The sequence below is a fragment of the Thamnophis elegans genome, chromosome 13 (assembly GCF_009769535.1).
Source record: "Thamnophis elegans isolate rThaEle1 chromosome 13, rThaEle1.pri, whole genome shotgun sequence".
Taxonomy (NCBI): Eukaryota; Metazoa; Chordata; class Lepidosauria; order Squamata; family Colubridae; genus Thamnophis; species Thamnophis elegans.
The window spans coordinates 46,984,064-47,011,489 of record NC_045553.1 but is presented as its reverse complement, the minus strand read 5'-3'; the positions used below and the strand labels follow the sequence as shown (position 1 = coordinate 47,011,489).

Sequence of the window (27,426 nt, the reverse complement as noted above, 5' to 3'; positions counted from 1 at the left end):
TTCCTCTGGGAGGGACCATAATATAACATAAATATATTATTTAGATCTTACACGGGAAAAGACCCGAATACAACAAGACCAGCATACCTACTCTCTCTGTCTCTCTCTATGTCTCTCTGTCTCTGTCTCTCTGTCTGTGTCTCTCTGTCTCTGTCTGTCTGAGTATCTATCTATCTATCTATCTATCTATCTATCTATCTATCTATCTATCTATCTATCTATCTATCTATCATCCTCTCTGTCTGTCTGTCTGTCTGTCTGTCTGTCTGTCTGTCTGTCTGCCTGCCTGCCTGCCTGCCTGCCTGCCTGCCTCTCTCTCTCTCTCTCTCTCTCTCTCTCTCTCTATCTATCTATCTACATACATACATACATACATACATACATACACATATATACAGACAGACAGACAGACAGAGAGATAGATGATAGATAGATAGATAGATAGATAGATAGATAGATAGATAGATAGATGGATGGATGGATGGATGGATGGATGGATGGATGGATGGATGGATGGACGGGCGGGCGGGCAGGCAGACAGATAGACAGACATAGAGATAGATAGATAGATAGATAGATAGATAGATAGATAGATAGATAGAGATAGAGAGAGAGAGAGAGAGATAGTTAGATAGTTAGATAGTTAGTTAGTTAGTTAGTTAGTTAGATAGATAGATAGATAGATAGATAGATAGATAGATGATAGATAGATAGATAGATAGATAGATAGATAGATAGAGATAGAGATAGAGAGAGAGAGATAGTTAGATAGTTAGATAGTTAGTTAGTTAGTTAGTTAGTTAGATAGATAGATAGATAGATAGATAGATAGATGATAGATAGATAGATAGATAGATAGATAGAGATAGAGATAGAGAGAGAGAGATAGTTAGATAGTTAGATAGTTAGATAGTTAGTTAGTTAGTTAGTTAGATAGATAGATAGATAGATAGATAGATAGATAGATAGATAGATAGATAGATAGATAGATAGATAGATAGATCCATACAGGAATATGAAAATGGGAGAGAATGGATTTGCACACATGAGAAAACAAAAGAAATTGGATTTAAGCTACCACTGTATTCTTTCTTTCTTTTTCCAATAAAAAATAGCTCTATGGGGAGATATAGAGACAATTATCCCCTGGTAGGCTAAAGTGGTCGAGCCAAACAAGAAAAATATCATTTGATGGATGCTGTTCTACCTTTCTTCCCAAATTAAACTCTGCAGGGATTGGCCGGCTTGAAGTGTCAAACTCTGGGTATGTCATAAATGAATCGATCAAGGGGACTCGACTGAAATGAACTCTAGCAGGATGTTTTCATGAAGACACTGAAGCTGCATTTGGATCAGAACACTTCAAATGCAGGGGAAAATGTATTTGGCCGACGGCCTCCAGTAGTAAAAATAAACTCTCCAGCTATCATGTTTAATGTGGAAGAGAAAAAAAGACGATCTTCTAAAATGGGTAGCTTTGAGTAGGGAGTTATTGTCACGATACTGTGCGAAATTGTGAGTTGCAGCATCTTAGGTGCTCTCTGAGCTTGGTTGTTTCCCTGTAGACTTTTCATCACCCAGCTAGGTAACATCATCAGTGCTAGAAGGGAGTGGGGTTGAGGAGGAGGGGGAAGAGGGGGAAGAGGAGGAGGAAGAGGGAGAAGAGGAGGAGGAGGAGGAGGAGGATTGTGGGGTCCTTGGTGCTCTCTGAGTTTGGTTGTTTCCCTGTAGACTTTTCATCACCCAGCTAGGTAACATCATCAGTGCTAGGAGGGAGTGGGGTTGAGGAGGAGGGGGAAGAGGGGGAAGAGGAGGAGGAAGAGGGGGAGGAGGAGGAGGATTGTGGGGTCCTTGTTGCTCTCTGAGCTTGGTTGTTTCCTTGTAGACTTTTCATCACCCAACTAGGTAACATCATCAGTGCTAGAAAGGAGTGGGGTTCGGTTGCTGTTTATATGTGACTTGCCCTGATAATGTTATCTAGTTGGGTTAGCAAGATGTCTGCAAGAAAACCACCAAGCACAGGGAGCACCAGGGATTACACATTCCTCCTCCTTGTTCCCCTCCTCCCTACTCTACTCCCTTCTACCCCTGATGATGTTCCCTACTTGGGTAATGGAGCATCTACAAGAAAACAGCCAAGAGTACCAAAGACTGCACAGTCCTCCTCCTCCTCCTCCCCTCTCTTCCTCCTCTCCCTTTTAGCATTGATGATGTTACTACAAGAAAGCAACCAACTTCATTGCCCAGAAGGAATCTAAATTGGAATCACAACATGGTGGACATGGTCCACGAGGAAGGATCAGTAGCTATGGGTGAGTATTCTGGAAGTGTTCTGAGCTAGGCTTCCCCCCAAAAGCACGAAGCAGATTCCTGGTCCCGACAAAACCCCTTTTATTAAATGAATGTGAATTCATCTCATTCACATCCAGCAAGGCCTGGCAAACAGTCTTTCAAAGGAATATTTATGACCACAGACCTTATCTATCTTGGAAAGCTGCCATGTGAATATTTTCCAAAGGAGGTGCTGTGCAAGGAAAGCCTGGGCAGAGAGTCCCTGAGATTCACGGACAGATCTACACACTCCTGAAACAAATGAATGAATGAATTGTTTCCTGGAAAAGCCCCCTCCCCTTTCACTCCTCTTATATTTCCTATGGGAGGGGCCGTTCACCTTCCCACTTGGGATTTTACTCCCAAGTCGACCCTGATTCCTGAATTGTTCTTTTTTTCTGGCAGCTCTGCGCATGCACGCATTGGGAACAGGCTCCGGCTGTTCTTCTGCCTCACTGCTCTCTAGCTCCCCTTCTGCCTCTGATGCAGACCCCTCGTCCGAGCCTTCCCCAGCCTCCAGGACTGGCCCATCTTCTTCCTCAGCCTCCTCACTGTCCGACTCTGCTGCCAGCTCTGCTGGCTGCTGGCGGGCCACAACAGCAAGAATGAGACCATCTGTGCTTGGACTTGATGGTCATCTACTTGAACCAGAAGGAACTGCTCTCATCTTTTCCCCAGAAAAAAACCCCAATCCTGTTTCTGTTTCTGTTTGTGTTTCTGTTTATTTATTTGTATGCCGCCCTTTTCCCTGGGGGGACTCAGGGCGGCTCACAATCAAAAGGAAGGGGAGACAAACTTTTAAAAATAAGACAATACATAATTAAAATGCAACATTCATACCATTCGGGGGGGGGGGTTACAATCTTTAGCCCCAGGCCTGACGGGATAGCCAGGTTCTAAGGGCTGTGTGGAAGGTCTGGAGGGTGGTGAGGGTACGAAGCTCCATGGGGAGATCGTTCCATTGGGTCGGGGCTACCACCGAGAAGGCTCTCCTCCGCATGGTGGCCAGTCGGCATTGGCCAGCAGATGGAACTCGGAGGAGGCCTAAACGGTGAGATCTAATGGGTCGTGTGGAGGTGATCGGCAGTAGGCGGTCTCCCAAGTACCCAGATCCACTACCATGAAGGGCTTTATAGGTGGCAAGTAGCACCTTGAAGCGTATTCGGAGATCGACAGGTAGCCAGCGCAGCTCGCGGAGGATAGGTGTTAAGTGGGTGAAGCGAGGTGCACCCACAATCGCTCGCGCAGCTGCATTCTGGACTAGCTGAAGTCGCCGAACACTCCTCAAGGGCAGCCCCATGTAGAGCACATTGCAGTACTCCAGCCTAGAGGTCACAAGGGCACGAGTGACTGTTGTGAGAGCCTCCCGGTTCAGGTAGGGGCGCAACTGGTGCACCAGGCGAACCTGGGCAAATGCCCCCCTGGTCACAGCTGACAAATGGTGTTCAAAGGTCAGCTGTGGGTCCAGGAGGACTCCCAAGTTGCAGACCCTGTCTGAGGGGTATAATGTTTGACCCCCCAGCCTGAGAGATGGAATATTTGCCAAATTGGCGGGAGGGAAACACAACAGCCACTCGGTCTTATCCGGGTTGAGCACAAGTTTGTTAGCCCTCATCCAGTCCCTAACATCCAGTCCTCTCTCTTCTTTCAGCCTAGGATATTTAATTTGCCTTCCGTGGCTCTGAAGGAAAGACGTTGGGCAGACAAGAACCTCTCCTTATTGTAAGTGACAGGCACTGCACCCGGTGTGCCGCCTGCTAATATTTCCGTAGCTGCGTATCCAGGATAAGGTCAGATATTATACACTATTTTCTAGCGAGCTCAAGCAAATGATTCCATTGGCCGAGTCATCAGCTCCTTCTGTAAACACAAATGCCGCTTCCTGACTCAGCCAATGAACCGGGAAGCCATTAAATCATGGTTCGGAGAAGCCAATGTTTCCCTTGGATGGCTGCGAGCGGGGCACGTATGCTCACCCGCACGAGATTGATGGGGTTCGAGACACGGGCGGCAAGTATTTGCCCACAGATATTTCTGGCTTAGGAAAGCGGGATCTCGTTCCCGTTTTTCAAAACCCAGCTGCAACCCGCACTTAAGTTGTCAGGGCCATCAAAAACGCATTGCAATTATAATTTTTATAAAAGGAGCCATCTCAGCAGAGGCCCCATTGTTTGTTTTTAAAATGTTTTTGACAGTGTCAGGTTCATTTCCAGGTTTACATATATGGGGATTTCTTACAAGAAAGTAGGCTTATTTATATTATTATCACCCAAGTGTGTTCTCATTCTTGGAATAAACCCAGGCTAAACCCAAATTATTATTTATTTAGTTTATGTGCTGCCCCTCTCACTGATAAGGATTGCTCCATGAATGCCTGCCTGCCTGCCTGCCAGCCCCCTCCCTCCCTCCCTCCCTCCCTCCCTTCCATCCATCCTTCCTTCCTTTTCCTTCCTTCCTCCATTATCCTTCCTTCCTTGTTCCCTTCTCCTTCCTTCCTTTTCTATTTTCCTTCCTTCCCTTCCTTCCCCTCCCTCCCTCTGCTTCCTTCCCTTCCTTCTTCACTTTTCCTTCTTTCTTTCTTTCCTTCCTTCCTTCCTTCTTCATTTTTCCTTCCTTCTCCATTTTCCTTCCTTTCCTTCCTTCCCCTCCCTCTCCTTCCCTTCCCTTCTCCTTCCTTCCTTTTCTATTTTCCCTCCTTCCCTTCCTTCCCCTCCCTCCCTCTGCTTCCTTCCCTTCCCTTCCTTCTTCACTTTTCCTTCCTTCCTTCTTTCTTTCTTTCCTTCCTTCCTTCTTCATTTTTCCTTCCTTCCTTCTCCATTTTCCTTCCTTTCCTTCCTTCCCCTCCCTCTCCTTCCCTTCCCTTCTCCTTCCTTCCTTTTCTATTTTCCCTCCTTCCCTTCCTTCCCTTCCTTCCCCTCCCTCCCTCTGCTTTCTTCCCTTCCCCCTCCCTTCCTTCTTCACTTTTCCTTCCTTCCTTCCTTTCTTCTACATTTTTCCTTCCTTCCTTCCCATTTCCCTTCCTTTCCTTCCTTCCCTTTCCTTCCCTTTCTCTCCTCCCTCCCTACTCCCTCTCTCCATTTTCCTTCCTTCCCCTTCCTCCCTTCTCTTTCTTTCTCCATTTTCCCTCCTTCCCTTCCCCTCCCTCCCTCTCCTTCCTTCCCTTCCTCTTCCCTTCCTCTTTCCCTTCCTTCCTTCCTATCAGAATCCCCTAAGGGAACACTCAAGAAGCCTTGCCGCAATTCTGAAACTGGGCATCATCTCAATCCAGACTGATCTGATCAGCAAATTGGGAAAGGGATTGGCTCAGCCTGCACCCCTTGTCTCAATTCAAACAAACTGTCTGCTCCCCTTCCCCAGACAGGGGGTCTTCTACACACACACACAGGCACCCCCCACACTTTGGGCATCTGTATCAAAGTAGCACAGCTGCTCTAATCCAGCACTTCAAAGGGAAGCTTCTCTTTGATTTGACACTATACTTTGAAGTCGTCCGTCGACTGAAGCTGCTTCAGATGGAAGCAGAGCTTCAAACTTGGTACCACTCTATTAGGACCAATTAAACAAGAGAAAGGCTGAATCCTCACAGACCGAAAACACCAGCTAAGAGAAACAAACGAGGGAGTCAGTTTATCAATAAGCCACAAAGGACTAAACGTCCGAGAAAGGTGTCAGCCCTGCAGCTGGTTCCTTTCGGGATCTTTGGCCTCCCACACTAATATTCTATTCTACTATGCTGTTTCATTAGTGGGGAATTGGGAAGGGGCAATAGTAAGGAGTAGAATGTGTTGTTGTCAAAATAAAAAAATTCCTTTCTAGAAAGCCAAGGTCATCTTTCGTCTCTGCACTTCTGCACCTGACCGGAACTGGATGGGTGGAAGCTGCCAGCATGGCAGTGGGAGATTGGACCATGGGATGGACTTGTGGGTGTGGGGGCAAGATCTTAAACTTTCAACTGGGTGGTGAAAACCCAGGAAGCTCAGATTCGGGTTTCCCCAGATGGGCCAACATGGCTCTCTTAATAAATTGGAACTTTGAGGAATATTTGTATATTTGTATTTGTATTTATTAATTTTGTATGCTGCCCACTCTCGGAAGACTCCGGGCGGCTTACAATAAAAAGGGAGGGGGAATATATATAAAACAATACAACAATTTAAAATTACAGCAACATTCATAACTTAAAGTGGGGCTGGATACTTCAACAGCCCCAGGCCTGCCAGAACAGCCAGGTCTTAGTAGTTTTACGGAAGGCTGGAAGGGTAGTAAGGGTCCGGATCTCAATGGGGAGATCGTTCCAGAGGCCGGGGCTGCAACAGAGAAGGCCCTCCCCGGGGAGTCGCCAGCCAACATTGGCCTTGGACTCTGATTTACTTTTGGATGCTGTTTGGAACCCCTGTAATTAACCTGAATCTGAGCTTCCTGTGTCCATTCACATGGTCCAATCTCCCCACTGCTATGCTGGCAGTTCCACCCATCCAGTTCTGGTCAGGTGCAGAGGTGTAGAGACAAAGGATGATCTTGGATTCTAGAAAGGAGGAGTTTGATTCTTCCTCTGAGTCCAAAAAAATCCTCCACCCTATCCTAACCTTAGGAATTTCCTGGCACCCACATTCTGTAGCCCCAAGAGATAAAACTGACATTTATAGAAGGTTTCATATTAAACTCCCAGCGTCTCTGCTTGGAAAATAAAAACAGATGGTACAGTTGTCTTGAACGGCTTCTGGCAGCCATAGTAGATAATATTGTCTACTATAGGTAAAGGTTCCCCTTGCACCTATATGCTAGTCGTTCCCGACTCTAGGGGGTGGTGCTCAGCTCCGTTTCAAAGCCAAAGAGCCAGCGCTGTCCAAAGACGGCTCCGTGATCATGCAGACTGCATGACTAAACATTGAAGGTGCACACAATGCTGTTACCTTTCTACCAAAGGTGGTCCCTATTTTTCTACTTGCATTTTTACATGCTTTCGAACTGCTTGGTTGGCAAGTAGGGACAAGTAACAGGAGCTCACTCCATTACACGGCGCTGGGGATTCGAACCGCCGAACTACCGACCTTTCTGATTGACAAGCTCAGTGTCTTAGCCACTGAGCCACCACGTCTACTATAACACTACACAAATAAATTTAATTAATAAATACCAGTAGAAGAGAATGTTTGCACTTCACAGTTGAACTGTGGGAGTTCTTAGTGTTCTCTGAGCTTGTTTGCCTTTTGCAGATGTTTCATTACCCAACTAGGTAACATCATCAAGACTTGAAAGAAGCAGGGTTTGTGGAGTGGAGGTGGAGCATTGTGGAGTCCCTGGTGTTTTGTGAGCTTGGTTGTTTTCTTGCAGATATTTCATTATCCAACTAAGTAATATCATCGGTGCTAGAAGGGAGTGGGGTAAACAGAGAGCAAACCCTACTCCCTTTGAGCATTGATGATGTTACCCAATTGGGTAACGAAACATCTGTAAGAAATCAACAAAGCTCAGAGAGCACCAAGGACCCAAATAAATAAATATTGATGTTGAAGGAATGCTGCTGGCTTCCTCTGGGTCTATAACCTTCTCATCCCTACCCACCATTGATTTATAAGTAGAACAATCCTTCCTTCCTTCCTTCCTTCCTTCCTTCCTTCCTTCCCTCCCTCCCTCCCTCCTTCCTTCCTTCCTTCCTTCCTTTGTAACGCAGTGGATAGAATCAGTGGTGAGATTCAAATAATGTAACAACTGGTTCTCTGCCCTAAAGACCAGCTGGTTAGGTGGGGCTCGATGGTGATGTGACTATGTGGGCATGGCCAACTCAACGTCACTCAGGTTGATGGGCGCTTCTCCTTTTCAATGTAATAAGGGTTAACCAGAGAAGCACTTTTTGTAAGGAGGGCAATAAAGATTAGGCTAGAAACAACACTAGAATGTTTCCTTCCTGCCTTCCTTACAGGATTAGCCCTGGAAAGTGGGGAAAAACCAAAGGAGATTTCTTCCAACAACCGGTTCTCCCAACTGCTTAGAAAGTTAACAACCGGTTCTCCTGAAGAGGTGCAAACTGGCTGAATCCCACCACTGCTTAGAATGCAGTACTGCCTGCCATCTTCCTGCAATTTGGCAGTTCGAATCTCACCAGGCTCAAGAATGACTCAACCATCCATCCTTCCGAGGTCCATAAAATGAGGATCCAGACTGTCAGTGGAAAAAAAAGGGGGGGATGTAACTCCAAAGACTATGGTGCTAGCTGGGAATTATGGGAGTTGCTGTATGAACTCCTCTTGAAAATGTCCACTAGCGAAGAATTTAATAAAGAAACCTTTTTTTTGGAGATGTAGCAAAACCACAAAGAATAAAAACACAAAGCTTTGTCCCATTGCTCATGAGACATAGGGGAACTGGAGTTTAATGCAGTTGCTATCTTGAAAACAGCCAACAATTTCCTAAAATATATATTACCGCTTCCACCAATGCTGCCCTCTCTGAAATAAATTTCTGGTTTTGGATCGCCTTTGCAAGCTGCTTGAGAATATCTTTTGAAAACATCTTGGCTGTTGTGCTTCATTTACTGCCGTTGTTTTCCATCTCCCCCATCAATAAATATGAGTGGAATTCTCTTCTCCTCTATAATCCATTTCAAAAATGAGCAAGCTTTTGGCCAGAAAAATGAAAGCTGGTGGGAAAAGAAATATATCAGTGTTTTTTCCTCTTTAATACGGTGTGAAAAGAACTCGGTATCAAAAGTTCAGCTGGCATTAGTTACTTTTCCCAACACTTTTGCTGGGAAAGCCAAAGAAGAAAGCCTTAGAAGCCAAACTTTCTACCTAGTGGTAAATATTTTTTGTTGTTAGTTGTGAAGTCATGTCCAACCCATTGCGACCCCATGGACAACGTTCCTCCGGGCCTTCCTGTCCTCTACCATCCCCCGGAGTCCATTGAAGCTCACGCCGGCTGCTTCAGTGACTCCATCCAGCCACCTCCTTCTCTGCCGTCCCCTTCTTCTTCTTTTGCCCTCCATCGTTCCCAGCATGAGGCTCTTCTCCAGGGAGTCCTTCTTCCTTCTCCTTAGGTGGCCAAAATACGAGATAGATAGATAGATAGATAGATAGATATAGATAGATATAGATGATAGAGAGATAGATAGATAGATAGATAGAGATAGATATAGATGATAGATAGATAGATAGATAGATAGATAGATAGATAGATAGATAGATAGATAGAGATAGATAGATAGATAGATAGAGATAGATAGATAGAGATAGATAGATAGATAGATAGATAGATAGAGATAGATAGATAGATAGATAGAGATAGATAGAGATAGATAGAGATAGATAGATAGATAGATAGATAGATAGATAGATAGAGATAGATAGATAGATAGATAGAGATAGATAGATAGAGATAGATAGATAGAGATAGATAGAGATAGAGATAGATAGATAGATAGATAGATAGATAGATAGATAGATAGATAGATAGATAGATAGATGTTGTGAGTTGTGAAGTTGTGTCCTACCCATTGCGACCCCATGGACAACATTCCTCCAGGCCTTCCTATCCTCTACCATCCTCTGGAGTCCATTGAAGCTCAGGCCAACTGCTTCAGTGACTCCATCCAGCCACCTCCTTCTCTGCCATTCCCTTCTTCTTCTTTTGCCCTCCATCTTTCCCAGCATGAGGCTCTTCTCCAGGGAGTCCTTCTTCCTTCTCCTTAGGTGGCCAAAATACGAGATAGATAGATAGATAGATAGATAGATATAGATAGATATAGATGATAGAGAGATAGATAGATAGATAGATAGAGATAGATATAGATGATAGATAGATAGATAGATAGATAGATAGATAGATAGATAGATAGAGATAGATAGATAGATAGATAGATAGAGATAGATAGATAGAGATAGATAGATAGATAGATAGATAGATAGATAGAGATAGATAGATAGATAGATAGATAGATAGATAGAGATAGATAGAGATAGATAGAGATAGATAGATAGATAGATAGATAGATAGAGATAGATAGATAGATAGATAGAGATAGATAGATAGAGATAGATAGATAGAGATAGATAGATAGAGATAGAGATAGAGATAGAGATAGATAGATAGATAGATAGATAGATAGATAGATAGATAGATAGATAGATAGATAGATAGATAGATGTTGTGAGTTGTGAAGTTGTGTCCTACCCATTGCGACCCCATGGACAACATTCCTCCAGGCCTTCCTATCCTCTACCATCCTCTGGAGTCCATTGAAGCTCAGGCCAACTGCTTCAGTGACTCCATCCAGCCACCTCCTTCTCTGCCATTCCCTTCTTCTTCTTTTGCCCTCCATCTTTCCCAGCATGAGGCTCTTCTTCAGGGAGTCTATCCTAATGCTGGTAAATAGTTAGTCATTCTGCAAAGAAACAACCACAAAAACAAATGCTGCCAACCACTGATCAACCACCCACAAGCGTGGAGGTTATCCTTCTAAAACGGACGCAAAATGCTTCGATTCACAATGTCTACAACCACTTGGAAAAATGCCAACAAATCCACGAACAAAAAAGCCACATGCCTCAACTCCTTTGGAAAGGACTTGACGCACACCGTAGAATGCACAAAACACAGGACCGAGGCTTCCCAAGAGCATGAAGCAACTCCTTATCCCGGCAAAAAAACCTTTTATTAATTGACTGCGAATTCTGCTCATTCACACCCAGCAAAGTCTTTCGAAGGAGGATTTACAGTCACAGACTTTATCTGGCTTGGGAGGATTTACAGTCACAGACCTTCTCTGGCTTGGAGAGCTGCCAGGCCGATCTCTGCAAAACTTGGCAAGGAGCCTCAGAGAGTCATGAACCAATTAAGCGAACTATTTGTCTCCTGAAAACTCCCCTCCCCTTTTGCTCCTCTTTTATTCCCTCTGGGAGGGGCCTTTCATCATACACCTGTGGCTTTACTCCCAAGTTGACCCTTGTTCTTTAGCTGTTCCGTTTGTGGGGCAACTCTGCGCATGCGCACACTGGGAACAGGTTCCAGCTGTTCTTCTGCCTCACTGATGTCCGACTCCAAAGGCAGCTGATAACTGGCATATGGCTCTCCCCCTCTCTGCCTCGGACACAGAGCCCTCATGAGAGCCTTCCCCAGATTCCAGGACTGGCCCAGGTTCCTCCCCAACCCTCCCCACTGTCTGAATCTGCTGCCACTTTCACTGGGGCACAACAAATGCCAACACAATCCAAAAAATGCAACTCACTGCAAGAGAAACTCAACACCATCATCCCAAAACACAAAATGTCATCCCAGAACTATGGATCAGAAATCTATCCAGAAGACCTCTGTCAGATGACGAAAAAACAACAACACAACCCCACAGCCTCAATTTCAACCCCAAAGACTCCGACCCCATTGAATTCCTAGCCAATATTTAGTCATCTCTCTGCTTTAAGAAGTGGGGGGAACTGGAGCCCTTGCTGTTTGCCACAACCATCATGGAACACAATGCACAACGTTGTTTCTTTCTGATAGTTAAGACAAAACCTTGTGGGTTTTTTTGTTGTTCTTGTGTGGCATTTAGCCTTCTTCCCATTATTCACCTCTTTCTTTTTTTCTTGCTAAGCCTCCATAGACACAAAATATATTCCATGTCCGCTTCCCCCCCTCCCATTTACATTTATATTGAATAATTTAAAACCTCTCCCTATTTCCATAAATCACTGCCGCCAAGGAAAGACAACTGCCCACTTGTAACAAAGCACACCTCCCAAGCAGAAGAGCTAATGGTGCAGAAGGCGCTTTGCAAGTTGTCGTTTTGGACTTGGGCTGGGGAGGGGCCAAAGAGGAGGACCCAGTGAGAAGATTGACAGGGGCTCCCATGGGCTGTGTGGGAGGAGAAGCAGCTCAATCATTTTGGAGAACTGAAAGGTAAATTCCCATGATCTCCAGGAAATGATCATTGCATAACCAGGAGATGATAGCAATAGCACTTAGACTTATATACGACTTTACAGTGCTTTACAGCCCTCTCTAAGTAGTTTACAGAGTCAGCATCTTTGCCCCCAACAATCTGGGTCCACATTTTACCCACCTGGAAGGATGGAAGGCTGAGTCAACCTTGAGCCAGTCAGGATCAAACTCTTGGCAAGTGGCAGAATTAGCTTGGAATACTGCATTCTAACAGACAGGAAGGAAGGAAGGAAGGAAGGAAGGAAGGAAGGAAGGAAGGAAGGAAGGAAGGAAGGAAGGAAGGAAGGAAGATAGCACATAGACTTATATACTGCTTCACAGTGCTTTAGCCCTCTCTAAGTGATTTACAGAGTCAGCATCTTTGCCCCCAACAAACTGGGTCCTCATTCTACACACCTGGGAAGGACGGAAGGCTGAGTCAACCTTGAGCCAGTTAGGATCAAACTCTTGGCAAGTGGCAGAATTAGCTTGGAATACTGCATTCTAACAGGAAGGAAGGAAGGAAGGAAGGAAGGAAGGAAGGAAGGAAGGAAGGAAGGAAGGAAGGAAGGAAGGAAGGAAGGAAGGAAGGAAGGAAGGAAGGAAGGAAGGAAGATAGCACATAGACTTATATACTACTTCACAGTGCTTTAGCCCTCTCTAAGTGGTTTACAGAGTCAGCATTTTTGCCCCCAACAAACTAGCTCCTCATTTTACCCACCTGGGAAGGATGGAAGGCTGAGTCAACCTTGAGCCAGTGAGATTTGAACTGCTGAACTGCAGCTAGCAGTCAGCTGAAGTAGCCGACAGTACTGCACTCTAACCACTGCACTATCTTGGCTCAGGTCACTGTATGTTCAGGAGATGATACCATATCCCACAATACGCTCGATATTTGCAAAGTGATCGGACAGAAATTCTGTTAGTTTTGCATTTGAGAAGAGCTAAGCGGGCTGTGTGTGTGTGTGCTCAGATCCGGCTCATAGGGCCGGCCTCGGAATAGCAAAGGACTGGCCCGTGGAGCTTCTGGTAGCAAAAATGGGGTGCACGGGGGCAGGTGCCCCCCATGCACCTCATTTTTGCTCTGGACAACCTCCTGCAGCACATTGCAGCCAAAATGCCCCCCCCCCCATGCTCCTTTTTGGCTGGCAGAGTACTGCAGGCGGCTGCCATCTCTCTCCCCCACCCACCCCCAGCTGGCTCATTGAGGACAACTACAATACTGTTCTGGCCCCCCAAGAAATCCAGTTTGACACCCCTGAGCTAGAGACTTGGGAAAAAGACAACCTGAGAATTGGGAAATAAAGAAAAGTTCCTTGATAAAAAAATAATCATTCTGTCAAGACTGTCACCATACGCTTGAGCTTCGCATTCTCTAGCTGCTAGTCTGCCATAAATTATGGGGGTCGGGAGTTGGTTGGGAGGAGGGAAGGCGAACTGTTCATTGTACTTTTCAAAGACACTGTCTCAAAGTCAAAGTGCTGGGAATGGAATGTAACAGCTGACCAACCAGCCCACATTAGCAATAGCAATAGCAATAGCACTTAGACTTATATACCGCTTCATAGGGCTTTCAGCCCTCTCTAAGCAGTTTACAGAGTCAGAATATCGCTCCCAATAATCTGGGTCCCCATTTCACCCACCTCGGAAGGATGGAAGGCTGAGTCAACCCTGAGCCGGTGAGATTTGAACAGCCAAACTGCAGCTAACAGTCAGCTGAAGTAGCCTGCAGTGCTGCACTCTAACCACTGCATCACTTCGGCTCTCTAGTTGAAGAGACAGTTACCAAAATAATATATTCAAGTTTGCAAGTTTGCAAGTTTAATAACATTTATATGCCGCCCAATCCCATAGGACTCCGGGCGGCTTACAGTCAAATATACTTGGACAATAAGGAACTAGCAAGCGAGAGGAACTGACCAGGGGAAGTTAACCAGGAAAGTTTGGTACGTAAACATCAGTTCTGGCTTTGCTGTATTGTAATCCACTTGACTTTTGATCAAGTAAACCTTTCACACCAAATGGAGTCGAGGGTCTTTCTTGCTTGAGGGACCAAACTGGGCAGGACTGACACTCTCTTTGGGCTCTTGGCAAGGGGGGAAAACTGTTGAAGCGTATCTAACTCTTTCCAGTCCTTTCAATTCTTGCCATTTTTTTTTTTTTTGCTCAAAGGAAATATTTAAAACTGAAGAAATACATAATCAGCTGTTAACCCTGGTGCATCAGTTCATGTGTTTCAATGAGCCGCTTGAATCTGATGGTGGTTTAGAGCTTCACCCATGGATTGGTCAAGGTACAAATTGAAACCCAAGTGGTTCACCTTGGATCAGCTAATGAGTTGGAGAGGGAGGGAAATACGGGGAAAGAATGCATCCCATTTGAATTCAGAAAAACACAATGCCTCGCCTGCCAACCGTTCTCAACTTATTTCCTATTAAACATAGGTCTGGGTTGAAAAATAATACATGTCTCATGATATAAAGGGGGCAGGTTGCTATGGGATACTGTATATAGTATACACGCTGGGCTCATGACCTTGGTTGAGAAAAAAAATAAAAATGGGAATTCATATTCAAGGAAATAATAGGAGCAGTAGGCATTTTCTTCCTGGCTTCATCCACATCTTGCCTCCTGATTAGTCCCAGGTCAGCAAGAATTTATTCACCCCCCCCCCCCAACTTGCAAATAATTCCCCTTCCTTTTAGCCCCCCCCCCCACCTACAGGGCCATCCCCCACCACCCCTCCCCCACCCTCCCCTTCCAATTCACCATGCCTGGTTCAAGCTGAAGGGTTAATTATAATTGTAATATTAGCATTCGTTTTACCACTGGCAAAACCTGCCGAGAAGTAAATTTAGCCGGCCGAGGAACACGGGCGATTACCAGCTCTGCCTTGCAAATTTTTCTTCTTCTGTGTATTAATGAAATATTATGGAGTAATTCAACCGGATTTGGGCAATTTTCTCGCCCTTTCCCCCTGCATGTGGGGGTGAACGCGGGAAACTTTGGAAACAAAATAGAAGCCAGCTTGCCTTGAGGCATCAAAGCACACAAAACCACAGAGAAAGTGTCGGAATTTTGTAAAGAAATAATAAAACTTTTCCTGCTTTGATGGCTTCCCATCATCTCTTCCTGAGAAATCTTGTCCTTAAAAGAGACAGCTTTTGGAACTAGGTTTAAGTTGTAGGAGCATTGATACCACTTTAGTTCCTTCGGTTGACATACAGTATTTGCTGGCCACCTCAGCTTGAAGTAAACTCCTGTCTGGGCTACTGTGATGCGCTCTATACATGGGGCTGCCCTTGAAGGGTATTTGAAAACTTTGGCTGTTCAGAATCAGCTGTGGTTGAATTGGACAGCCATATAAATTAGTTTAATAAATAAAAATTATCTATCTATCTATCTATCTATCTATCTATCTATCTATCTATCTATCTATCATCTCTAATTATCTGTTTTTTTCTCTCTCTGTCTCTCATCTCTCTCATCTATATATCATCTCTCTCATCTATCTATCATCTATCTATCTATCTATCTATCTATCTATCTATCTATCATCTATCTATCATCTATCTATCTATCTATCTATCTATCTATCATTTAGATTTAGATTTTAGATTTAGATTTGTTTATTATTTATAGGCCGCCCTTTTCCCTGAGGGGACTCAGGGCGGCTTACAATTTGTGGGGAGGGATGATATCTATCTATCATCCATCTATCCATCTATCCATCTATCCATCTATCCATCTATCCATCTATCCATCTATCCATCTATCCATCTATCCATCTATCCATCTATCCATCTATCCATCTATCCATCTATCCATCTATCCATCTATCCATCTATCCATCTATCCATCTACCTACCTACCTACCTACCTACCTACCTACCTACCTACCTACCTACCTACCTACATACATACATACATACATACATACATACATACATACATACATATATATATATATATATATATATATATATATATATATATATATCTATCGTACATATAAAAGCAGCTATGGGTGTGTATGTTCCAGCATAACTCTGGAATACCTCAAGCAATTTCAACCAAACTTGGTAGACAGACAAATACTGTGGGTGTAAGATACCCCTAACACCCCTTGAGGTGTGTGCTCTGTTAAAATACAGCCTGCTGTGTCTTAAAATGGCTTTGACTGTACTTCCATAAAATGGATTCTACTGTACAGTGCAGTGGAGTTGCCACAGTAATGGCTTCACAGTACTCCACAAGGGGACTCCCTGTGGTAAGGGGGGAAATCAAGCGTTAGAAATTACGTGTGGTCCCGACAGTTTCAACACGGTGGTATCATTTTTCTTGACGCTTGTGTGGGCACAGGGAAAACATTTTTTTAACTAATGTAATTGTCACTGAAATCAGGGCTCAGGGAGAAGTAGCTCTTGCCCTCACCTGTTTAGGAATTGCGGCGACATTAATGGAAGGAGGGAGTACAGACCATTCCGCACTTACGTTGCCACTTATAATTCATTCCTTTTCCTGTCCAATACAGGATTGGGATAGATAAATTCCCAGGCAACTCTGGGTTATCAGCTAGTAAATAAATAAAATAAATTTCCAGGAAGGGTTAACAACCAAGATCCATCCGCAGCATGTCTTTTCCTTTCCATCCAGCGGTGAGATACATGAGACACTATTGGTTTAGATTAGAAGTTTCTCAACCTTGGCAAATTTTTCAGATGTGTGGACTCAAGAGTGAGTTCCGGCAGGCACTACTACTGGTTCGTTGCTCATGCGTGCTCAGTGCAATTAAAATTGTTCTGCGTATGTGCAGAACTGAAAAACAAGATGGCATCACCGCAGTGGTGGGATTCAGCCAGTTCGCACCTATTCAGGAGAACTGGCTGGTAACTTTCTAACCAGTTTGGAGAACTGGTTTTTGGAAGAAATCTTTTGTTTTTTCCCACTTGACAGGGCTAATCCTGTAAGGAAGGCAGGAAGGAAACATTCTGGTGTTGTTTCTAGCCTAATCTTTATTGCCCTGCTTACAGAAACTGCCTCTCTGGTTAACCCTTATTACCATTGTAACAACTAAGGCAAAGTTCCTCATTGACCTGAGTGACATCATAGCAATAGCAACAGCAATAGCAGTTAGACTTATATACCGCTTCATAGGGCTTTCAGCCCTCTCTAAGTGGTTTACAGAGTCAGCACATCGCCCCCACAATCTGGGTCCTCATTTCACCCACCTCGGAAGGATGGAAGGCTGAGTCAACCTTGAGCCGGTGAGATTAGAACCGCTGAACTGCAGATAACAGTCAGCTAAAGTGGCCTGCAGTACTGCACCCTAACCACTGCGCCACCTCGACATTGACTTGGCCACGCCCACATTATCACATGACCACTGAGCCCCGCCTACCCAGCTAGTCATTAGGGCAGAGAACTGGTTGGTAAATTATTTGAATCCCACCCCTGCATCACCGCCACCCGGGGAACCGGTTCCAGCGACCCAGGCCACCAAACCACTACTGGTTTGGTTGAACCAGTCCAAACCAGTAGGAACCCATGACTGTGTGGACTTCAACTCCTCATGATAGCTGGGGAATTCTGGGAGTTGAAGTCCATCTAGCTGAAAGATACAATGCCTAGGAAACACTCGTTTAGGTAAAAACTCCATAGGGAGTTTTTAGCTCATCCGATGGAGAAGCTACAGATATTTTTATCGATCTGGGACTTCTAATTATCTGAATAATGCCGGTAAAGATTTCTGGAATGAAGAGAGTTTGGATACAGTCTGGAACAGGGGTGTCAAACTCCATTTCATTGAGGGTAACATCAGGGTTGAGTTTCACTTCGGGGGCGTGGCCAGCTCAACATCACTTTTCAAGGCTAGGTTTTCAGCCATGAGGGCCTTCTACAGCCTTCTGCCAGTGAGCTCATATGGGTCACACACAACCTCCCTGATCTCCATTTTTCCTGGCAGAGGCACTCCAGGACGGTCCTTTGCTGTTTCCAGGGTCGGCCCGCGGGCCAGATCTAAGCACCCAGCGGGCCGGATCCAGCCTTGAGTTTGAAACCCCTGGTCTAGAGAGTCCAGAGTTTTCTTAGACAAGACAAAAAATGCATGATGTTCCTTCCACTGCAATGCACAACTGCAAGAAAGTGTACAGCTCTCTAAGCCATGTACTCTGCTAAAACAGCAGGGGTAGTGAATGTCCTAGTTTTGAACCTACTCACAGACTACACAGGCAAGACTTTTGCTGTGGGTTACTAGATATTAATGATTCGCTGCCTCGAGAAGGTCTATAATGATTCAAAATATGGAGAACAAAGGAAAAGGAGAATGCCTTTTTAGCTGCCAGCACAAAATGACTCAAGCTGTGGTTTGCTTATCCATAAATTTTTAAGTAGTTCACCACTAACTGGGTTCTGACTCTTTATCCTAAATGGAAACTCGGGGATTATGAACCACAATGGATGAATTCTTCCAGGTATTAAGCCGAAATAAGCCAAAAATCTCCGAGTTAAGCTATGGCTTCTTCTATCAAAATGATGGCACCTACTTCTGTTGTTGCTAGAAGCCACAAGGACTTGAATGGCAGGTTTCAGGAATTGTGAAGCAACCTAGACCTCACCAATGTTTATTTTTTTCCCCACCAAACTTATCCGACTGGTCTAAGAGTCATCTTCATGTCCCTGGATTCAACCCTGTACTAGCAAGGGACCTCCTGTGAAATCTTGCAGACAAAGCCCTCAGATTAATTCTGCAGCATCTGGCACAGTTAGAAGCGATCCACAATGGAACTGAGGATATTCCACTGGTCACCATAGAGCAGTGGTCTCCAACATTGGAAACTTTAAGACTTGTGGACTTCAACTCCCAGAATTTGTCAGCCAGTATAAGGAATTCTGGGAGTTGAAGTCTACAAATCTTACAGCTACCAAGGTGGGAGACCCCTGTCCTAGACAGATTTTGCTAGTGACCAGATCAGAGGTGGTATTCAGCAGGTTCTGAGCAGTTCTGGAGAACTGGTAGTGGAAATTTTGAGTAGTTCAGAGAACTGGTAAATACTACCTCTGACTGGCCTCGCCCCCATCTATTCTTTGCCTCCCAAGTCCCAGGATCGAGAGGAAATGGGGATTTTACCAAATCCTTCCCCAGCCATGCCCACCAAGCCACACGCAACAAGTAAACTGTTTTGATCCCTTTTTTTGTAATCTGGGATGAAAGCAGAAAGTCAACATGAAATATCTATCTGGCCTCGCCCCCATCTATTCACTGCCTCCCATGTCCCAGCTGATGTGGAGGGAATGGAGATTTTGCAGTATCTGTCAAAACTGGTAGTAAACTGTTTTGACTCCCACTGCTGCATCAGATACAACATATTGACCAGTGGTGAAATTTCATTTATTTTACTACCAGTTCTGTGGGCGTGGCTTGGTGGGCATGGCAGGGGAAGAGCATTTCCATGCCTATAATCAAGTTGACAGATACTGCAAAATCTCCATTCCCTCCACATCAGCTGGGACACGGGAGGCAGTGAATAGATGGGGGCGAGGCCAGCCAGAGGTGGTATTTGCCGGTCCTCTGAACTACTCAAAATTTCTGCTACCAGTTCTCCAGAACCTGTCAAACCTGCTGAATACCACCTCTGATATTGACTCTATAGATTCACTCCTTGTAAGGCGGCTCCATGGATTTTGAATCTCTGATCCCTTTTTTTGTAATCTGGGATGAAAGCAGAAAGTCAACATGAAATATCTATGAGTTGCTTCTTAATCAACCCACAAAATTCCAAACGATACCTTTGCTTGTCAATCGTAACACTCAGATCTCTGCCCTGACTTTACGGGAGACACATTTCCTATCAAAGCAAGGTTGTAGCAAATTCCTCCAGACTTTGCAGGATGGGCTGAACTGAGAAACACCTGTACCGGATGACATATTCTTCTGAATCATGATACATTGGGCGTGCCCTGCTTAAGCCTTCATGTCAAAGGCTGAGAAAATGGTGATCTTGTTTAACACCGTGAACTCATTAGGGAGTTTCTCTTTTAGACTTTCAGGTGATTATTCATTTTCACCAAGTTTCAGATAGCTTCTGAAAAACCATGTGTTTTTCCTCCGTGTTAATAAAAGCCTAAATGATTCTTCATTAAGGAGCCCATTAAGAATCCTGCTGTTCCTTCGGAGCTCATTAGAGAGGTATTCTTGCCACTAAATTATCACATTTAAGTTTCATAGAAGTCTGAGCAAACTTGCCCCCGTTATGATTAATTCACAATAGATTTTTCTGAGGTTTTTCTTCTTCTGGGGGGTTCTTCTTTTGCTCATCTGATTTATGTCATCTGCTGGGGTACGTAACCCTTGTCTGCCATTTCTGAAGGGTTTCCCCTTTGGTGTAAAATCTGTGGGGTTCAAAACCCAAATCTGTTCTTCTGGAAAGTTTTAGAAAACATTCCATTCTATTTAAAGTTTGCCCTTTGGAAAGATGATGTACTGGAGAGTTGATGGGACAATTTCCCTGTCTGAAACAAACTCAGAATTGTTGTTGTTTTTGGTTGCGAAGGCGTTTCTGACCAGTGGTGAAATCTAATTCCCCCCCCCACTGGTTCTGTGGGTGTGACTTGGTGGAGGGGTGATGGTGGTCATGTGACTGGGTGGTCATGGCAAACTTTTCCCCCACTTTTTAAAGCATTTTTTCCCCTGCCGGTTTGCCTGGACCAGCAAGAAAAAAATGCTTTGAAAAACTAAAAAATAGCTTCTGACGATCGTGCGGCTCAGCTGTGAGCTGTGTGATTGTCGGAAGCTTTTTTTTTACTACTGGTTCACAGAATCAAGGACAATTGTCCCTACAGGTTTGCCTGAATCAGGCCAAACCAGGAGGATTTCACCCCTGTGTCCGACCCATCGCAACCATTCCTCCTGTCGTCTACCATCCTCGGGAGTCCATTCAAGCTCATCCCTGCTGCTTTGGTGACTCCATCCAGCCACCGTATTCTCTGTTGTCCCCTTCATCCTCTTCACCTATCCCCATGATAGCAATAGCAATAGCAGTTAGACTTATATACCGCTTCATAGGACTTTCAGCCCTCTCTAAGCAGTTTACAGAGTCAGCATATTGCCCCCAACAACAATCCGGGTCCTCATTTTACCCACCTCGGAGGGATGGAAGGCTGAGTCAACCCTGAGCCGGTGAGATTTGAACAGCCGAACTGCAGAACTGCAGTCAGCTGAAGTAGCCTGCAGTGCTGCATTTAACCACTGCGCCACCTCGGCTCTAGGAATATCCCCCTTCTTCTTTTGCCCTCCATCATTCCCAGCATGAGGCTCTTCTCCAGGGAGTCCTTCCTTCTCATTAGGTGGCCAAAGTAGTTGAGTTTCCTCTTCAGGATCTGGCCTTCTAAAGAGCATTCAGGGTTGATCCCCTCTAGGACTGACCGGTTGGATGGCCTTGCAGTCCAAGGGACTCAATGCAGGAGTGTTCTCCAGCACCAGAGTTCAAAGGCCCCCATTCTTTGGCGCTCAGCCTTCCTTATGGTCCAACTTTCACAGCCATCCATTGCAACTGGGAAAAACCAGAGCCTTGACTAAACGCACTTTATGCACGCAAAGCCAGAGACAAGTGGCTAAAACCGCTTCCTCTGGGTAGCATTAAATCAACAAAATATTGACCTCCTATGTAACCACAGCAGTAGATCTGGATATAATCTGCAGCACGTGGTTTCCTCCCCCATATTTCGGTAAATTGTTTAATGATCAATAACTATAGATCTGGACATTCAACATCCTCTATATCAGTGGATGATATCTGTTATGCCCTATAGCCCAAAGGAATGAATTTTGTCCACTGCTGAGAAATTAAAACACTCGCTGTTTTCCCTGAGTGCGCAGGCAGGAGACTCCAATCAATTCTGTATCTTCCACTGACCTTTTCCAGATTAGTTCAGGGATGGCTTTTGCTGATTGAATGTGTTGTTTCTATAAGAGGCTGTGGTTGACTTGTCTAGCTTTGAATAGTGGCCTCTACGACACACATTTCTGCAATGGCTAGAAATTGAATAGATTTCTGGCGATCTTGGTATCCCTCATAAAAATACAAAACCTAGCTTGTTTTGCGTAGCATGGATGCGCTGTCCTACAATGGTCCATGTCGTATAAAAATATCGAGTAGGATCCAGATATTTTCTGAATTTTCTGCTCTTCTCCTTGTGGCTTTCTGCCTACAAGCGTGCCATCTAAACTCCTAAGAAGTTTAGAAGTTTAATAACATTTGTATGCTGCCCAATCCCGTAGGACTCTGGGCGGCTAACAATACAAACAAATCAAAAGAGAAAGAGAAAGAAAAGATAGATTTAAAAACACACCATGCACTCCATTCTAAGTGGGGCTGGACCATATTTTGGGGTCAACAGCCCCAGGCCTGCCGGAACAGCCAGGTTTTAGTGGCTTTACGGAAGGCCGAGAGAGTGGGAAGGGTCCGGATCTCTGCAGGGAGATCATTGCACAGGGCCGGAGCAGCTACAGAGAAAGACCTCCCCCGAGTAGTCACCAACCGGCATTGCCCGATCGACGGTACCCGAAGGAGGCCCAATCTGTGAGATCTTATAGGTCAAAGAATAATCTTCAGAGAGTTTGAGGAAAGCGTCATGGCCTGCCAGGAGAGCTGGCAGTGGATTTGGACAGTGAGGAAGTTGGGGAGGAACATGGACCATGGCAGGAGGGGAGTTTTCCCTCTCCCCAGGCTCTGAAGGCTTTTCTCGAGCCTCAGGGAGGGTGTAAACAGCCTCTCCCGGGCTCTGGAGGCCTTCCAGAGGCCAGAAACTGGTCAATTTCTGGACTTCCAGGAGGTCCAATTTTCACCCTCCCTGAGCCTCCGGATAGGCCCTGCACATACCTGGCAGCCAAAATGGGCTGTGTGCAGACTTTTGGGAAGGGAGAACCAGATGTAAAATTAGCATCCAGTTCTCCCAAATCGGTCTGAATTGGCTGAATCCCACCCCTGCATGAAGGTGAATGGAACAATGGCTCACAAGTGAAGTCCAGTTGGTGCCAGCCTTAGGAGTGCAGCTGAGCAGGAAGGAAGATGAGCAGGGCTATACAAGGGGGCAAAAATAGAGAGAAAACCCACAACACGCCATCTGTTCATCAGAGGAATATTGAGGAACACGAACTCCACTTTTTCCTCCAACAATGGGCATTAGCATGATAAGAAAAGGAGCTAGGACAATCCAGGATGAATCCCATCCTCTGGGACCTCAGAAGAAAGCCTGGATGCTCCTACCTCTTTTTATCTCCCAAAATTTGAATATCATCGCAATAGCTGTGTTTGCATATGAATGATCCAGCTGCCCTTTCTCCACTCAATACGTTTGTGTGGGAATAATCGACAAAACAGAATGGTCATCCTTTTGTATGGCCGTCAAGAAGACTAGGAGATTGTCACCTCCTGCCTTTTAAACTTTGGTTTTGTCCAACGCATTCAGAAGGAAGTGTACACCCTTGTCTTGGGAAACATTCTAGGTTGTGTTGTGGCACGCCAGCTGCCAGCAGAGTTGGTGGCAGTTTTAGATGATGAGGAGGTTGGGGAGGGACTTGGGCCAGTTCTGGAGTCTGTGGAAGGCTCTGATGGAAGCTTTGCATGCGACGCAGAGAGAGAGAGCCAGGGCCGTCCGACATTTCCCAGACACCGGAGAGGCAGCTCCCTTTGGAGGATGATGGGAGTGAGGAGGAATAGCAATAGCAATAGCAGTAGACTTATATACCGCTTCATAGGGCTTTCAGCCCTCTCTAAGCGGTTTACAGAGAGTCAGCATATTGCCCCCAACAATCTGGGTCCTCATTTTACCCACCTCGGAAGGATGGAAGGCTGAGTCAACCCTGAGCCGGTGAGATTTGAACCGCTGAACTGCTGATCTAGCAGTAGTCTGCAGTGCTGCATTTAACCACTGCGCCACCTCGGCTCTTAACCAGGAAGAACACCTGGGGCCTGTTCCAGATGGACGTCTGCGCAGAGCAGTTAGAAGAGGTTGACAACGAAGGACAAGGAGTCGACTCGTGAAGCAAAGCAAATGTGGACACTGAATGGCCCCTCCCTGGCTGGGGAAATAAATAGAAGGAAAGGGGAATGGTGGTTGTAGGAGACAACAGTTCGTATTTCTGAAGATTTTGCTCATTGTGTTTCGTGCAATTATCGCAAAGAACTGGTAAGGTCTGTTGCTGCAGTTAACTCCTTGGAGGGCTATTGCCTGGACTTTTCGGTGGGTGAATGCAATTAATTCACAAGAGGTAAATAAACAGGAGGTTTTTTCGTGACAAGGAGTCTGTTTCTTGTTTTGGCTAAGGCTGGGTGAGAACAGGCTGTCCTGTTAGGTTGTTGGGTCCTAGCTGGCACTTAAAGTATCTTGTCCCCCACTTCTTCTAACTTGCCTTAAAATATTCTCCAATTGTCTCTAACTTACACTCTTATTTATCGGTTGTGTTGATGTCCCACTGCCTCGAGAGTTAACGATAGCTAGGTGGAACTTCTCCTCAATGTGCCTCCACAACAGCAGGGATCTATTTCGAAATAGACATGAACAGGACTGCATTGGGCATAATTTCCTTGCTCTGCTCAGCGCCTTCCTCAGACAGCTAATCTATGACCTATACTGGGTCAATGCTTCCAGAGGGACCGATTGAACCATAAAAGTGCAGCAGAGGAATAAGAAAGATCTATCTTATAAATTCTCCCATATAGCCTGACTGAGACCCCTCTCGTTTTATAATTAGAACTACACTGGAGAAAACAAGTTCATTAGCATTCACCTCCCACTGTGTTTCCATCTATGGGTTGGATGTGAGCTGATCAAAGAACCCTCTGAGATATCCGTATTGGTAAACAAGGAGTCTTGCAGGAAACCTATGTGGGTAGATAACATTTCTATCTCTCCAACATTTCCATCTGGGTTAAGCAGAACTCCGAGAATCAAAGATGGGAATAAATCCAAAAAACATCTCATTGAAGGATCCAAATGGGGTCAATCACCAGGATCAGAAGTTTTGTCTTCCAAGTTTTTGGACTTCTGCTGGAGCCCATCCTCAGGGAATGTCTCTCCAACAAAGTCTGTGTGGTATTTATATGGTGCTTTTTGCGTGTGGCTTGTTAGATGTCGATTGGTGTTGATGTTGGCTATTAAATTGTTGGCTGTTTTTTCCTTGTGCTGCCAAGCCTTCACCTCCTAAGTACTCGATGAGCTGATGGTAGATCAACACTCCTGTTGACGGACAAGGGGCTCATTTTCCCAGGCTTTAATAATTTCCCCTGCTGTTTTTGTGCCTGCTCATCTAGCAATCTTAGTAGTGATAAAAATTGAATCTATGTCCTTGTTTATTGCAATGTGAGGCTAGCGATGGGTTCAGGTCTCCACATCTGACTGCTCACATGTGTTCTTGCATTCTGATGGTTAGCTTCCTCCCCATCTGTCCTACATAGTCACAAAAACCATCTCATCTCATCTCATCTCATCTCATCTCATCTCATCTCATATCCATCCATCCATCCATCCATCCATCCATCCATCCATCCATCCATCCATCCATGCATCCTAGTTGCACCAGATTGAGTGATAAACTCTGTACTGAAGTACAGACGTCCAGTTTTTATGTGATATTGAGCTTTCTTAAGGAGAACAGAGATATGAAGGGGTCCCAAGGTTCCCCCTAGCGCATATGTGCTAGTCATTCCCGACTCTAGGGGGTGGTGCGCATCTCCGTTTCAAAGGCGAAGAGCCAGCGCTGTCCGAAGACGTCTCAGTGGTCCTGTGGCTGGCATGACTCAATGTCGAAGGCGCACGGAATGCTGTTCCCTTCCCACCAAAGGTGGTTCCTATTTTTCTACTTGCATTTTTTATGTGCTTTCGAACTGCTAGGTTGGCAGAAGCTGGGACAAGTAACGTGAGCTTACTCTGTTACACGGCGCTAGGAATTTGAACCACTGAACTGCCGACCTTTCTGATCAACAAGCTCAGCGTCTTAGCAACGGAGCCACCGTGTCCCTCTAGGGTTCCCAAACCAATGTTTAGAATCTCCAAACTCTTTTCTCCTTCATTTTGTAAATTACAGAAGTCCTGCCACCCTTAGCAGCCGGGGGTGGGGGTGGGGGCAGCCACCCAGGTACTGCTGTGTGCCGTGATTTTTCTGGCAAGTATTAAAACATCATCTTGTGGTGGATGATGTGCTTGGCCTTCTGAGCAATCAATGACTATAAATGATGTTTGTGCCTTGAAGCCATATCAAGGGGTGGCGTTCCCAATCATCTTTGGTGGAAGCTCAGGGAGGATGAGAGCTCTTCCGACATGATTATTTACATCCATGCCGGAGCCTGGAAGAAATTAAGGGCACTTACTAGGCTGATGGGCTCCACTTCAGAACAGAGCTGAAAATGGTATTGATGGGAGGCTAATAGCTACCCCATTCTTCTTCCTCAGCTGCAGGTTTTTTTTGTGGAAAGTTAAGATGTTTGGAGAAACTGTCATCTTCTATGTCAATTCTATCTATCTATCTATCTATCTATCTATCTATCTATCTATCTATCTATCTATCTATCATCTATCTATCTATCTATCTATCTATCTATCTATCTATCATTATCTATCCATCCATCTTCTATCTATCATTATCTCTCTCTCTCTCTCTCTCTCTCTCTCTTGATTGTCCATCCGTCCATCCATTCATTCTGTCTGTCTGCCTGTCTATCTTCTATCTATCTATCTATCTATCTATCTATCTATCTATCTATCTATCTATCTATCTATCTATCTATCTATCTATCTATCTTCTATCTATCTTCTATCTATCATTATCTATTCATCCATCTATCTATCAATATCTATCTATCTATCTATCTATCTATCTATCTATCTATCCATCCATCCATCCATCCATCCATCCATCCATCCATCCATCCATTTATCTATTTCTATTTATTTATAACTTTACACACACAGAGACACACATCAAAACAATAACCCCTTTTGGTGGGTTGGACTGGGAGGGAGTGTCTGGGCCAAAGACACTCAGCCATCTTTCATATCTAAGATGGGACTAGAACTCACCATCTCCTGATGATTGGCCTGAAGTCACCCAGCTGGCTTTCATGCCTAGGTGTGACTAGAATTCATCGTCTCCTGTTTTCTAACCTTGTGCCTTAACCACTGGAC

General features: G+C 44.9%; 1 protein-coding gene across 1 annotated transcript in view; it reads right to left on the bottom strand.

Moving 5' to 3' along the window:
- USP2 (ubiquitin specific peptidase 2) overlaps nucleotides 1-21,165 on the bottom strand; it is a 197,469-nt gene extending 176,304 nt beyond the window's left edge. Inside the window, exon 1 of the mRNA XM_032228775.1 lies at nucleotides 21,083-21,165. Coding sequence (XP_032084666.1) covers nucleotides 21,083-21,165 — 83 coding nt within the window. The remainder of the gene's footprint in view (nucleotides 1-21,082) is intronic.
- Nucleotides 21,166-27,426: the final 6,261 nt, after the last annotated feature.